This window comes from Pseudophryne corroboree, chromosome 6, assembly GCF_028390025.1.
Source record: "Pseudophryne corroboree isolate aPseCor3 chromosome 6, aPseCor3.hap2, whole genome shotgun sequence".
Classification (NCBI taxonomy): Eukaryota; Metazoa; Chordata; class Amphibia; order Anura; family Myobatrachidae; genus Pseudophryne; species Pseudophryne corroboree.
Window position 1 is genome coordinate 110,830,735 of NC_086449.1, and position 15,580 is coordinate 110,846,314.

General features: G+C 42.7%; 1 protein-coding gene across 2 annotated transcripts in view; it reads left to right on the plus strand.

Moving 5' to 3' along the window:
• Window positions 1–15,580, plus strand: part of LOC134936575 (patatin-like phospholipase domain-containing protein 6) — a 112,085-nt gene that overhangs the window by 34,245 nt on the left and 62,260 nt on the right. For both annotated transcript variants that reach the window (XM_063931665.1, XM_063931666.1), the window contains exons 9-17: window positions 950–1,078; window positions 1,431–1,511; window positions 1,656–1,728; window positions 1,807–1,896; window positions 2,520–2,593; window positions 2,785–2,871; window positions 2,957–3,034; window positions 3,231–3,433; window positions 10,460–10,591. In XM_063931665.1, coding sequence (XP_063787735.1) covers window positions 950–1,078; window positions 1,431–1,511; window positions 1,656–1,728; window positions 1,807–1,896; window positions 2,520–2,593; window positions 2,785–2,871; window positions 2,957–3,034; window positions 3,231–3,433; window positions 10,460–10,591 — 947 coding nt within the window. The remainder of the gene's footprint in view (window positions 1–949; window positions 1,079–1,430; window positions 1,512–1,655; window positions 1,729–1,806; window positions 1,897–2,519; window positions 2,594–2,784; window positions 2,872–2,956; window positions 3,035–3,230; window positions 3,434–10,459; window positions 10,592–15,580) is intronic.

Sequence of the window (15,580 nt, forward strand, 5' to 3'; positions counted from 1 at the left end):
GAATCTAGTTCTCATTTATCTAGCACCGTCTAGAACAGAGGTCCTCAAACTCGGTCCTCGGGGGCCCACACAGTGCATGTTTTGCAGGTCTCCTCACAGAATCACAAGTGAAATAATTAGCTCCACCTGCGGACCTTTTAAAATGTGTCAGTGAGTAATTAATACACCTGTGCACCTGCTGGGTTACCTGCAAAACATGCACTGTGTGGGCCCCCGAGGACCGAGTTTGAGGACCTCTGGTCTAGAACATAATACCTGGAATCTGATTGGTTGCTATGGGCAACATCACATCTTAAATAGAACTCCCATCTTAGTAAATTTACCCCATGGTTTTACTGAAAACAAGCAGTGCAAAAGCAAGGATAAAAGAAAACACTGTCATTATTAATACAGGAGTTATCTCCACTGGCCAGTCACTGAAACACACGTACCACTCAGTCAGGATTTCCATATTGGTCATAAAGACACATGTTAAAATGAGGGGAGGATAGCCTTATACAGTTTTATATTAACCGTGACTAGTTGGTCTCAGAACAGAGAATATCAGCTCTGTTGGTTTAGGATCTATCGCGATTGTGACTAAAGGTATTTTAATAACTGTTTAACTGTTTTTCAGTCCCCTAGGATCACCAGACATTCTTGATTATCCCAGGATGACAATAGCTCTTACGTTTAAACATTTTCACATGGTCGCATGGCTAAGAAACAGTGGGGAAGTGCCACCGGCATTCTTCCTGACGGGATATCCCTGTCCTCCTGTCACACCCATTCATGTCCATACATGGATAGCACTGGTGTAGGGGATGAGCAGATGTCCAAGGGAGTTCACAATGAACTCCATGCTGTAGATTGATAACCTTGGGGTGAGACATGATTGGAATAACGCAGTAGGGAATATACATGAATGATTGTTCTGTATTATTAGTTATAAGGTTATTTCCCCACGCAGGGCCACCAGAGACCTTACCGCACAGTGACTGCCAAGGCTGTGGAGAAAAGCGTGGTGCTACGTCTTCCCGTAGAGGCGTTTTGTGCCGTCTTTAAGATGTACCCACAGAGCCTGATCCGGACTGTGCAGGTGGGTAGCTACTCACAGACAGTTTTCTGTACTTAAGGTCTAGGGCAGCATGCCAGCACAGTGGTTATCAAGGCTGCCTCACATTTCTCAGGCCATTGGTTCCATGCCACTGTGACAGAGTCATTCTGTTTTGTTTAGAAAAGTGTTGATGCTGTATAATAATACCGCTGGGTGCATTGCAGTGTTTACACAGATGTCCAGCGCAGGCTATGTAATAACATATGTGCATTGATCCTTAGTAATGAAACCAATGCATAATAACTTTTTACTGAACTGCACTAAATAAATATTACCTATATTGTGATTGTGAATAGGCTGTAGCTGTGCCATTCCCCTCCCTCTCTCTCTGCAGATCATTGCTCTACGCTTACAGAGAGTCACCTTCCTTGCGCTGCACCATTACCTTGGACTGACTACAGAGCTCTTCCAGCATGTAAGGACCGTCATATCTCAGCACTGAGGGAGGGGTGATTTGTGTATTGCTGATGGCCAGTCACATCTGGGTGGGAGGGTGTGGGGGGGGGGCTTCTAGATATAATCAGGTTCTGTATTCACCTGGGGCACTGTCTCTACACAGGAGCAGCCATCTGTAGCACGCTCACCCCGAGCTGTGCGGCCTCCCCTCTCCAGAAGTATAACACATGATGAAGGTGAGATTTGTTCCTTTCTCCCTTTTCTCTGGAAAGTATTCCCACTTAGATTAACTACATCGCCCCTCTGTCCAGCAGGAGATACAGACAGTGCCTTAAAGGTTCCTCCAGCCTACCGGAGAGCACCGTCATTGGGAGGCAGTAAATCCAAGTCTATGGGAAAGGCAGGTGGGTACTAAGCTTTCAGTTTCTCATTGACGTGTTATTTCTAGGGTTGAAGTTTGCTCCTTCTAGGTGTCCTTATTCCTTCTGTTGTGGTGATCTTTCTAATAATTACATACATTTTGATGAAGATACTGTATGTGTTTAAGGGTATTTTAAAAACCAGAGGGTGTCTCTCAGAGCCTCTTATTTTGGTTTACATAAGACAATTTAGGAACATCTGTAAAGCTGGTTCTCAAGAGAAATGCAGTGTTGCCCACGGCAACAAAACCAGGTGATTGCTTTCATTAAATTGCACTAGAAAAACTACCATAATAATCTGATTGGCTGTTTTGTTCAACGCTACCATTTTCAGTTTGCACCAGGTTCCAGAAATGCTCCTAATGTTTTTTTAAATAACAAAAGTTTGATAAAATAATAAGTATGTTATGTTTCGTCAAGGTAAGTAAACGTTGTATAACGTGTTATAGACATATTTCTTAGCAATGCAATACTTCCGGATGGCACCATTTATGTTTTGTTAGTTATCTCCTTTATCTGGTCATGCAGACTAGGGAAAGGACATCTGGTAGTCTCAGGACAGGGTTTTATCTCTTATTATGCCAATACAGGGTTTATCTCACGTACAGGGTTCTGGCGCTCTCTGGATTGTGAGTTGGAGCAGAGTATTGGAGGAGAAAGTCCTGTATCTGCCTCTGATGTGGTAAGGTTGTGCACATTTCTGAGACCCCCAGCCCTTATTTGCATTACCCACCTGTGATATAATATCTGTAAATCCCAATCTCTCCTTTCTTATAAATCTGTGACGCTGCCCTGTTCCAATGTGATTTATTAGGATTTTCTGGTAGTCCTATGAGCTAAAACGACATTTACTACAGTTTATTGGTTTTGCAGGGTGTTCCTCAGTGGGAATCTGAGGAGACAACAGAGAAACTGTTAGAGAATGGGAAGAGGCAGCTGGCCAGACTGATGGACCTAGATGTGAGAAGCCTCCACTTATTTCATATTCGTATATTGTATATATTTCTCTGTTTCTCATTCTTACCCCAGATAAACTCTCTTTTAGGATCTCTCATTGCTGGACAACAGGGTGTTCATTCATCATGTAAAGGCTGAGACCGTTATTGCTCAGAAAGGGGAGCAGGTGAGTGACAGTAAAGAGAGCTCTCAGCAGTATGAGACAGATTGTTTCCAGTCAGCAGTGCCATCATCTTCTTCTTCATCATTTATACTTGTATCTCCCCCACCCCATACCTTCCAATTCCTGTTGCCCAACATTTCCTTTATTTACCATTTTCTTTCTAAAGTTCTTGCACATTCTCCTCTCTCTCACACTTCAGGATGTCGGGCTGCACTTTGTACTCTCAGGCCGTCTCCATGTTTATCAGGGGGTGACTGGCCGGGAGGATTCCTATATCTTTGAGACAACCCCTGGTGAGATGATTGGACAGCTGACCGTTCTTACTGGGGAGCCTCTGATCTTCACCATTAAAGCCGTGCGAGACAGCTCATTCCTTTGCCTCAGCCGCACTCATTTTTACCAGTCAGTCTCTCAGCTATCTCTACCACTCTTCTGCATTGTTGTACTGTATGTCTCATGTCTTTAAGGGTCATTTACTAACTAACTAACAAAATATGTAGACGTGAATTTAGGCTACTGCAGTTGTGCCGCTGAGCACCTACATAGGTGGTTGCACATTCTACATATTGGAGGTAATTCCAAGTTGATCGCAGCAGGAATTTTGTTAGCAGTTGGGCAAAACCATGTGCACTGCAGGGGAGGCAGATATAACATGTGCAGAGAGAGTAAGATTTGGGTGGGTTATTTTGTTTCTGTGCAGGGTAAATACTGGCTGCTTTATTTTTACACTGCAATTTAGATTGCAGATTGAACACACCCCACCCAAATCTAACTCTCTCTGCACATGTTATATCTGCCCCCCCTGCAGTGCACATGGTTTTGCCCAACTGCTAACAAAATTCCTGCTGCGATCAACTTGGAATTACCCCCTTTGAATGGAGACCCCAATGCCAATATTTGAATCCACATGCTTCCAAATCTAAAAATGTTGGTTAAAAACTCTGAGTCCCATTTTAGATATTTGCAGTGCCACATTTGTATGTTTTAATGGTTTTTGTAGCTTTTGAGCCTATAAATGTGCCTTCCCATGTAAATTGCACCTATATCACAGGTTCTCAAACTTGGTCCTCAGGACCCCACACAGCTCATGTTTTCCAGGCCACCTGTGGATTTTTAAAATATGACTGTTGGAAAACATGACCTGTTTAGGGTCTTGAGGACCGTATTTGAGAACCACTGGCCTAGATGGTTCAAAAGGCGTATAATTGAAAGTATTAGTCAATGACTTATCTTCACCACCTCCAGACATGGGTAAAATACGTACAGGGTCTGCATACACAACTACGAGCAATTGTGGGTGATTCAGATTCATACAGCTCTTAGGGGTCTATTTACTAAGTCGTGGATGGACATAGAGTACCAGCCAATCAGCTCCTAACTGCCATGTCACAGGCTGGGTTTGAAAAATGACAGTTAGGAGCTGATTGGCTGGTACTTTATCTCCGTTCACTTTATCTCCATCAAAGGCTTAATAAATAGACCCCTTAGTCAGATCTCCACTTGTGGCTGAGTGTGTGTAACTAGGTGGCAATGGGGAGTGTGCACATAGGATAAGTATTCTGTGGGTGTGTCGTGGGCATGCAGATGGCATTGCAGGTTTTTTAGAGGTGAATGTGTGTAGAAAATTCAGTGGCAGCTCCAGAGGTGGGGCTGCAGCACAGTCCAAAATTCAATCAGAAGAGCCACAGCAACAGGCTGATATATTTAAGCTTATACACTTTGTCTGAGTTCACTGCCTTTCGATATAACTGTTAAAAGCTCTTTACGATCTCTACTATAGAGTTGTGGTATACTACATTTTGAGCAAGGACAGGTTCAAGACGGAATCCTGATTAAAATCAGTCCAGCAGTTCTCGAGTTTATTGCGAACACACATACAAACAAATGATTTTATTAATAGTGTGTGTGGTTGTATGTATGTGTATATATATATATATATATATATATATATCTATCTATCTATATAAAAATAAATAAAAGCTACCCACGTCCAGATTACATGAGGAGCTACTGCTAGCAGAAGCCTAGTTTGTTTTGTGTGTATGGATTATGTATGTACTGTACATATGTTTGTGTGTTTTATTCATACTAATTGCATCTGTACTAACATATGTAATTAGCACCGCAAAGAACAGCTCTCCCGATAAGAGCTGTCCTTTGCAATCACCGCCAGTCACTGGACTTCTAGATTTATGACCCCAGAGTCAATCTGCGCATGGGCAGCCACAGGGGGATGCTGGGAGTGAACCCTGTCAGTGAGAATGTGGAAAGAAGCCCATTGGCTTCTATAGGGTAATGCCAGCAGAAGCTGGCATTACCCTCCACATTGGAACCCTGGCGTCCAGGACTGTGTACATATGGAAATGCGCTAAAAAAAAAAAAAATGGGGTTTTTACCGCATTTTACCTTTAGTAGATCCCGCCCACTATCCTTTACATCGGGGCACTCATTAATTACACGAGTTCCGTGGCTGATTAAAACCAGGTGAACTGCAGGCTTGACGTTAGCCAGCCACAGAACTTGTGTAATTCATGAAAGTCCCTGTTTAAATGGATAGTGTGTGTGTGTGTGTGTATATATATATATATATATATGTATGTATGGTGTTTTGTTCAGTTTGGTTATGATGACCCTGAGGACGGGGGATTTACCCCGAAACATGTTGGAATAAACTGACAAAAACTTTACTGCTGTCTACGCCTGTTTGAGTGCCGCCTTCATCACCATCCTATTACCAGAGGTCTTCGCCTCCAGGAGGGCACCGCAGCACCTTTTATCATATGCGTGAGTGCCGAGTATACAGCAATCTATATATATATATATATATATATATATATATAGATAGCGGTGTGGGGATCGGCACTCAAAAGTAAGGGTGCTTGGAATACTTGCTGCGGTGCCCTCTGTAATCCTCAGTGGGATCCAATATGGTGTGTAGAAAAAGCAGTGGCACTCAGCAGTCAAATGTAGATGAAGAAATTGCGTTTATTTACATCCTACGGCGTTTCGGGGAACAAGCCCCGTCTTCAGGGACAGACAATATAACTATACAAACGTACAAACAACATATATATACCTGTGTAGAACAATTAATCATAAAACGGGATTCAACTCACCTGTCAGACGCCGCCACCGCTGCCGCATGCATCCGGGAGCCAGCGTGTCCACGAGTCCCCGGACATTGACGTCAGTGAGCAGCGCCGGACAGGGAGCCAATCACGACAGTTACCATGGGGTTACTAAGCAACTGCAAAAAACATAAACAAAACAACGTGTGATAACTATACAATGCGTACTAACATAAACATGTCAATTAATACAAAAATCTAAATAAAGAAAAATAACAAAACAAAGAACGAATTTGGTTATGTAAAAAAGTTTAAAACAAATATATTTATTTTTATACCCTCTGATCCTGGTGCTGACACTCCAATAAAGGACCAGCTAAGTAATCATCATTATATTTCAGACTGTAATTACGTTACCTATAAGGTTGTTTCTATGGTAATTAAGGGCCAAATATGAAACAGAAAAAATAATGATATCAGACAGTCTATTATTGCATGATAGGGCAACTGACATATGGACACTGACCTTGGGCAAAGATATAGTCTATTCATAAAAAGCTTTGAAGACCCATGGTCTCATTAAGACCCCGTGGTGACAGGGTGTTAAGGACAAAGATCCACCTGCTTTCTCTTTGCAGTAGGATCTTGTTCCTATCCCCACCACGATGTGACAGGGGTACTTGGTCTATTATCATGGCACGCATGCTGGCCACTGTATGCCTGGCTTGTACGCAGTGACGGGCTACTGGCTGGTCACTGTTGCCCTTCTCTAAGGCCAATTTGATGGCACTGCGATGCAATGCCATACGTTCCCTGAATTGTCTCTGTGTTTTGCCTATATAGGCTAATCCACAGGGACACTTTATCAGAGTTATCAGAGTAACTGTATCGTTCCTTGGCGTCAAGCTGTGCCAATTCCCAGGCTGCTTCAATGTCCGAATCTGGTACTGACATATTAGCCCAATAGGAGCTGGATATATTGGACAGTCAAATAACCTTGATCAGAGGGATAAATCACCTCACCCGTGCGTTATAATCCAATAAAATCACTGTAGATAACTGTGATAATGAATCAAAGTTCCCTGGATATATATATGGAGAAAAATAGATCAATGTATATCCCGTTGGTGCCTTATCCAGGATATTTAACATAGCTCATTTGCCTGCATGGCAGTGTGCTAGTTATCCTATATGGATAGCGGTGTGGGGATCGGCACTCAAAAGTAAGGGTGCTTGGAATACTTGCTGCGGTGCCCTCTGTAATCCTCAGTGGGATCCAATATGGTGTGTAGAAAAAGCAGCGGCACTCAGCAGTCAAATGTAGATGAAGAAATTGCGTTTATTTACATCCTACGGCGTTTCGGGGAACAAGCCCCGTCTTCAGGGACAGACAATATAACTATACAAACGTACAAACAACATATATATACCTGTGTAGAACAATTAATCATAAAACGGGATTCAACTCACCTGTCAGACGCCGCCACCGCTGCCGCATGCATCCGGGAGCCAGCGTGTCCACGAGTCCCCGGACATTGACGTCAGTGAGCAGCGCCGGACAGGGAGCCAATCACGACAGTTACCATGGGGTTACTAAGCAACTGCAAAAAACATAAACAAAACAACGTGTGATAACTATACAATGCGTGCTAACATAAACATGTCAATTAATACAAAAATCTAAATAAAGAAAAATAACAAAACAAAGAACGAATTTGGTTATGTAAAAAAGTTTAAAAAAAATATATTTATTTTTATACCCTCTGATCCTGGTGCTGACACTCCAATAAAGGACCAGCTAAGTAATCATCATTATATTTCAGACTGTAATTACGTTACCTATAAGGTTGTTTCTATGGTAATTAAGGGCCAAATATGAAACAGAAAAAATAATGATATCAGACAAAGTCTATTATTGCATGATAGGGCAACTGACATATGGACACTGACCTTGGGCAAAGATATAGTCTATTCATAAAAAGCTTTGAAGACCCATGGTCTCATTAAGACCCCGTGGTGACAGGGTGTTAAGGACAAAGATCCACCTGCTTTCTCTTTGCAGTAGGATCTTGTTCCTATCCCCACCACTCCTCTGGTTAGGAAGGCCAAACAACTTTGGCCAATGATAAACACAGACAAATCCTTACCGGCACTGATGGGTTCCCAATTACTTCCTAGTTATACTAGGGGTAAAAGTATTGCAGACTCTGTTGTCAAATTGGATATTTTCCCTTTAACTAAAATGGAACAATCACATTTTCTGCGTCCTAAGCTTGGTTGTTACCGTTGTTTAGGTTGTTCCACCTGTAATACCCTGATGACGGGTTCCTATTTCTGTCATCCAATTACTGGTAAAAAATACACCATCAGACACAGAGTAACATGTACGTCGACTCATGTAATTTACATGTTAAAGTGTCCCTGTGGATTAGCCTATATAGGCAAAACACAGAGACAATTCAGGGAACGTATGGCATTGCATCGCAGTGCCATCAAATTGGCCTTAGAGAAGGGCAACAGTGACCAGCCAGTAGCCCGTCACTGCGTACAAGCCAGGCATACAGTGGCCAGCATGCGTGCCATGATAATAGACCAAGTACCCCTGTCACATCGTGGTGGGGATAGGAACAAGATCCTACTGCAAAGAGAAAGCAGGTGGATCTTTGTCCTTAACACCCTGTCACCACGGGGTCTTAATGAGACCATGGGTCTTCAAAGCTTTTTATGAATAGACTATATCTTTACCCAAGGTCAGTGTCCATATGTCAGTTGCCCTATCATGCAATAATAGACTTTGTCTGATATCATTATTTTTTCTGTTTCATATTTGGCCCTTAATTACCATAGAAACAACCTTATAGGTAACGTAATTACAGTCTGAAATATAATGATGATTACTTAGCTGGTCCTTTATTGGAGTGTCAGCACCAGGATCAGAGGGTATAAAAATAAATATATTTTTTTTAAACTTTTTTACATAACCAAATTCGTTCTTTGTTTTGTTATTTTTCTTTATTTAGATTTTTGTATTAATTGACATGTTTATGTTAGTACGCATTGTATAGTTATCACACGTTGTTTTGTTTATGTTTTTTGCAGTTGCTTAGTAACCCCATGGTAACTGTCGTGATTGGCTCCCTGTCCGGCGCTGCTCACTGACGTCAATGTCCGGGGACTCGTGGACATGCTGGCTCCCGGATGCATGCGGCAGCGGCGTCTGACAGGTGAGTTGAATCCCGTTTTATGATTAATTGTTCTACACAGGTATATATATGTTGCTTGTACGTTTGTATAGTTATATTGTCTGTCCCTGAAGACGGGGCTTGTTCCCCGAAACGCCGTAGGATGTAAATAAACGCAATTTCTTCATCTACATTTGACTGCTGAGTGCCGCTGCTTTTTCTACACACTATATATATATATATATATATATATATATATATATATATATATATATATATTTTTTTTTTTATCAATAGGTGTGATGGCAACGGGTCAGGTCGTATGATTAACTGGAGTTCTGCCCATCGAGCTTATATATATATATATATATATATATATATATATATATATATATATATATATATATATATAAAAAAAATATACTGTATGTATACATATCTTGTTGTGTGAGTAGCCAATTAACATGATAGAAAGATGATTTGTAGCTTATTTTACTCCACAACTGGGCAGTCTCTCATTTTTAGAAATAGCATTCTACTTTATGAACACAAGATGTCCTCACACCAATTTTTTTTTATTTTGTTTGTTAATTAGTCAATTAACATGATAGCGAGTTGATTCATAGGATAGCGAGTTGATTCATAGCATATGTTAATTGGAGGAGCTCCAGGAACATATTAGTGAAAACCCCATCAAAATTGGTACAGTAGTTGTCGAATTTATCCCCGCACATACAAAACGAACAGGATGGATGGTGGATGGATGGATGGAATGGATAGGATGGAAAGTAAGAAACTATAGAAATACACATGGCAAGGCTCACCTCCGGGCAGGGGAGTCACTAATAGTGGTGACACCCAGTGCTGAGCTTTTAATGCCCGTGCACCAGTTAAAAAGGGATGTTACATAAATCATTTAATAAGTGATTTATAACGGAATACAAAGACACTGAGGTGAGAGGCATAGGTTTATCTAGAGTGGGTTTAGTTTAATTGTTGGAAACATTAAAGAAGCTACTGGTACAGATTGTACAGCCATTCTCTGGACTAAATGGACTTATTTTGTTTCCCATGTCATTTTAGTTATCCCATTTCTGTACAAAGTTCCTTTATGAAATAATTTTCTCCATTCCATGGTCATTACTGTGCTTCTCATCAGACCTATTCTTACCTTATAGGATCCTCCGTTCCCACCCTCCTGTGCTTCTTGCTGTGGCTCATTCCGTCGCTCGCCATGTCTCTCCCTTTGTGAGGCAGGTGGACTTTGCCATTGACTGGATAGGAGTAGAAGCTGGTAATGAGCTGTACAGGTACAGATACAAACATGCAGACATACATATAAAGGGGCAGGGAAGTGTTAGGTGGACAATACAGTATGTCCTGTATATAGAAGGAGCCGAGCTATGTCATTGGTTAATATTTCTAACATTCTAGTCATTGCGCTTTGTGAATTTTATACAGCTTTGATTTTCTGTAGATGCAATGTGCAGCAATTATACTGTATGTAAATATACACAAGAAAAAAAAGAAAACTATTTCCCCCAGCATACTGCAGAGTGTCAGCAATGAGATTTGAATACTAAATTGTAATACAAATACAGAGATCATGGTTTGCATATATTTTCAAAGATATGATTAAGCAGCCAGGCTGCATTAAGGCATCTCTGTTCTAACGGTCCCTAACACTACGTAATAATAGCACCCATTCTGGGTCATATAATTGCATATTGTTATGCTACATGATAATAGCACATATATGAATATATCTAAATTGAGAGCAAACTTACCTGGAGGCACCCCAAGATCCTCCAAATGTTGTTCCCATCCAGGCCTCTCAAAACAGTAAAATAAAAAATGGTGGCACCTTGTATAACGATCCTTTACAAGTGGAAAAATAATCCTTCAGCTAACCCTTTTCGCCGTACCACCTACATCACTGTGTACTGATCACGAGAATTGATCATCGAGAACTGATCATCGAAAATCACCTACAACTGATCATCGAGAACTGATCACTGTGTACTAATTACCGAGACTTGTTCACTAATAATTGATTACCGAGAATTGATCACAGAGAATTGATCTTTGAGAACTGATAATTGAGAACTGATCACTGAGAATGATCACAGAGAAGTGATCACCATATACTGATTACTGAGAATTGATCACTGTGAACTGATCACCGAGAACTAATCAATTCTTAATGATCAATTCACGGTGAAAGGTTCTCGCTGATCAGTACACGGTAATCAATTCTTGGTGATCAGTTGTCGGTGATCAGTACACAGTTATCAGTTCTTGATAAGTTCTCTGTGATCAGTACACAGTGATCAATTCTCGGTGATCAGTACATGGTAATCAGTACACGGTGATCAATTCTCTGTGATCAGTTCTTGGTGATCAGTTTATTGGGATCATTTCTAGATGATCAATTCTCGATGATCAGTACACGGTGATTAGTTCTCGGTAATCAGTACACGGTGATCACTTCTCTGTGATCAGTTCTCAATGATCAATTCCTGGTGATCAGTACACTGTTATCAATTCTCGGTGATCAGTATACGGTGATCAATTCTTAGTGATCAGTACATGGTTATACCCTTCAGCTGCACTCACTCCACCCACCCTTGGGATTTTTAACCAGCTCAATGCTGGATAAGGGAGGAGGATCATATACTTTCCATGTAGCTCTCTTGCAAACATTCCATTCTCTGCTTTGTTATCTGATCAGGTTGTTTGAAAAATGGGAACTGACTGATGCATTCTTCCACCCCCCCAAACATTTATGAAAGGATGAGAGTCCAGAACCTCGAACATAAATTTCTTCTTCCACTTTATTGCTGGGTTTTGATCTTGTCACTACTAAACACATTTATGGTCTCAGGACATAGTAGCAATGCACTCAGAGCAATAACCTCCTAGCCCCCCTGGGGTTATGGCCACAATATTTACAACCTAGCAGACCTCTTAGCCCCTAGCAGACTTCAGATGTGAGAGAAGTGATGCTTGCAGTGTGATGAAGGAACTGGGAAGACCTTCATATGAGTGTTGGTTAGTGCAGCTGCAGCAGCAGAGGTCTTGGGACTGACTAAACAACGTAGTTACTAGTAATGGGACTGGCTGGTTACCGGGTTTGTCGAGACCGGGCTGGGTACCGGTTATATCTGGACCGGGCTGGGTACCGGATTTGGCGAGACCAGACTGGGTACCGGTTATATCTGGACCGGGCTGGGTACTGCTTATATCTGTACTGCGCTGGTTACCGGTTATATCTGGACTGGGCTGGTTACCGGATTTGGCGAGACCGGACTGGGTACCGGTTATATCTGGACCGGGCTGGTTACCGGTTATATCTGGACAGGGCTGGTTACCGGTTATATCTGGACAGGGCTGGTTACCGGTTATATCTGGACAGGGCTGGTTACCGGTTATATCTGGACTGGGCTGGTTACCGGTTATATCTGGACTGGGCTGGTTACCGGTTATATCTGGTCCGGGCTGGTTACCGGGTATATCTGGACTGGGCTGGTTACCGGTTATATCTGGGCCAGGCTGGTTACCGGGTATATCTGGACCAGGCTGGTTACCGGTTATATCTGGACCAGGCTGGTTACCGATTATATCTGGACCGGGCTGGGTACCGGTTATATCTTGACCGGGCTGATTACTGGTTATATCTGGACCGGGCTGGTTACCGGATTTGGCGAGACCAGACTGGGTACCGGTAATATCTGGACTGGGCTGGTTACCGGTTATATCTGGACCTAGCTAGTTACCGGTTATATCTGGACTGGACTGGGTACCGGTTATATCTGGACCGGGCTGGTTACCGGTTATATCTGGACCAGGCTGGTTACTTAGATTCAGTGAGACCGGGCTGGTTACCGGACTAAATAATACTGGACTGGTTAGCAGCCTAAACTCTTTGAAACACACACTGTGGATGCAGGGTGCAACCTGGGACGTAGCTTGGGTGCGATATTGTGCAGGCGCCTTAGCTCTGCCCGGCGTCTGCCTTTAAACCTCCCACTCAGCTCCCACTGGCCAAGCGGGTCACGTGTGCTGGGGAGTATTCTGATTGGGCGCATTTATCAGCTGGGACTCCGGGAAGATGGCGGCGCCCATACCCACACCGGCGGGAGACCTCAGCGGACGGATGCCAGCCGCCTGCAGACCCCCACGCCAGAGATCCTAGACCTCCTTGCCCGCGTCCGCTCCAGTAACTCTGGCGGAGTGGTAAGTGCAACGGCCGCCGCCGGGGTTTAGTGACAGCACCCTCTCCTCTAGGGGTGGCCTCCAGACACCTTCCAGGCTTTTGTGGATGCTTGGAATGGAAACTTCGGACCAGACAAGGAGCTGAGATATCCAAAGCATTTACCCAAGTTCTTTCCTCGGGGCCGTACCCCTTCCAGTCGATTAGGAATTGCAAATTCTTGTGGTAGCAGCGAGAGTCTACAATTTTATCAATCTCAAACTCAACTCCGTCATCTGTTTAAATTGGAACAGGCTTGGGTGGAAGAGAATGAAAATGATTTAAGACTAATGGGCGCAGGGGATAAATGTGAAAGGCATTAGGAATCCGGAAATGTGATGGTAGTTTAAGCTTATAAGCCACCGGACTTAAAACACGAGAAATAAGGTAAAGACTAATGTATCTTGGTGTGAATTTCACAGTTGGGACTTTGAGCCTCAGATTTGGAGTAGAAAGCCACACAAGGTACAGCACGCCATTTCTTGTCGGCAAAAATGTTATATCTGGCAGATGCTTCTTTGAGCGAAGTACGTACCCTCTTCCAAATTTGCCCGAAATGTTGCACAGTGGGTGACACTGCTGGAACTTCCATTGTATGAGAAGATTCAACCTCTGGTACTCGTGGCTGGATACCATAATTGATAAATAAAGGAGTCTCTTTAGTTGACGTGTGATAATGAAAATTGTGAGCGAACTTTGCCCAGGGTAACAACTCTGCCCAGTTTTCTTGTGCAGGAGATAAATAGAGGGGGAGAAATGTTTCCAAGTCTTGGTTGACTCTTTCAGTTTGCCCCGTTGGTCTGTGGGTGGTAAGCCGATGAAAACTTGAGCTTGACACGTAAGGCCGTACACAGGGCCTTCCAGAATTTGGCTGTGAATTGGACGCCCCGATCTGAGATAATTTCTTGTGGTAACCCATGTAAACGAAAGCAGTCTTGAATAAATATTTGTGCCAACTTAGGAGCAGAAGGTAGACCACTTAAGGGAGTAAAATGTGCCATTTTGGAAAATCGGTGTACAATAACCCAGATGGTATTGAACCCTTTGGAAGATGGTAAGTCAGTGATAAAGTCCATGGACACGTGAGTCCAAGGGCGAGTGGGAATATGTAAAGGTTGAAGTAACCCTTGAGGAGGCTGTCGAGGAATCTTGTGTTGGGTGCATTGACTGCAGGAATTAATGTAGTCTTGGACATCCCTTCTCATAGAGGACCACCAGTAATTCCTACGGAGGAATTCGTACGTTTTTTGTATTCCAGGATGACCAGAAAACTTCGTAGCATGTGCCCAATGCAACAACTTGGGACGAGATTCAGTCGGTACAAAGGACCTCTCAATAGGAGGGACTGGAGGCACTGGTAAAGAGGCTACCATCAAAGGATTGATGATATTAAACTTTTCTTGTGGTATTTCGACATCTTTTTCCAACATGGAACGGGATAAGGCATCCGCCTTACGGTTTTGAAAGCCTGGACGGTACTTAATGATGAATTCGAACTGTGAGAAAAAGAGAGCCCAACGAGCTTGGCCGGATTAAGACATCGCGCTGTTTTGATATAGAGGAGATTTTTATGATCTGTGAAAATAACTATGGGATGCCGAGCTCCTTCCAGAAGATATCTCCGCTCCTCCAGTGCTAGCTTGATAGCCAGAAGCTCCTGATCTCCGATAGTATAATTCTTCTCCGAAGACGAAAATTTCCAAGAAAAGTATCCACATGGGTGTAATTTCCTATCCGAAGAATACTGTGACAAGATTGTCCCTACTCCTACCGAAGATGCATCAACTTCTAAAATAAAAGGTTTCACAGGATCTGGTTGCTGAAGAATGGGCGCTGTCATGAAGGCATGCTTTAGTTGCTGAAAAGCTGAAATGGCTTCCTCTGGCCAAAGAGATGCATTGGATCCTCTCCTGGTTAAAGCTGTAATGGGTGCTACAATTGTAGAGAAGTTCTTAATTAATTTTCTATAATAGTTAGCGAAACCTAAGAATCTTTGTACCGCTTACAGTGTTGTAGGTAACGACCAACCTTGAATCGAATTAAGCTT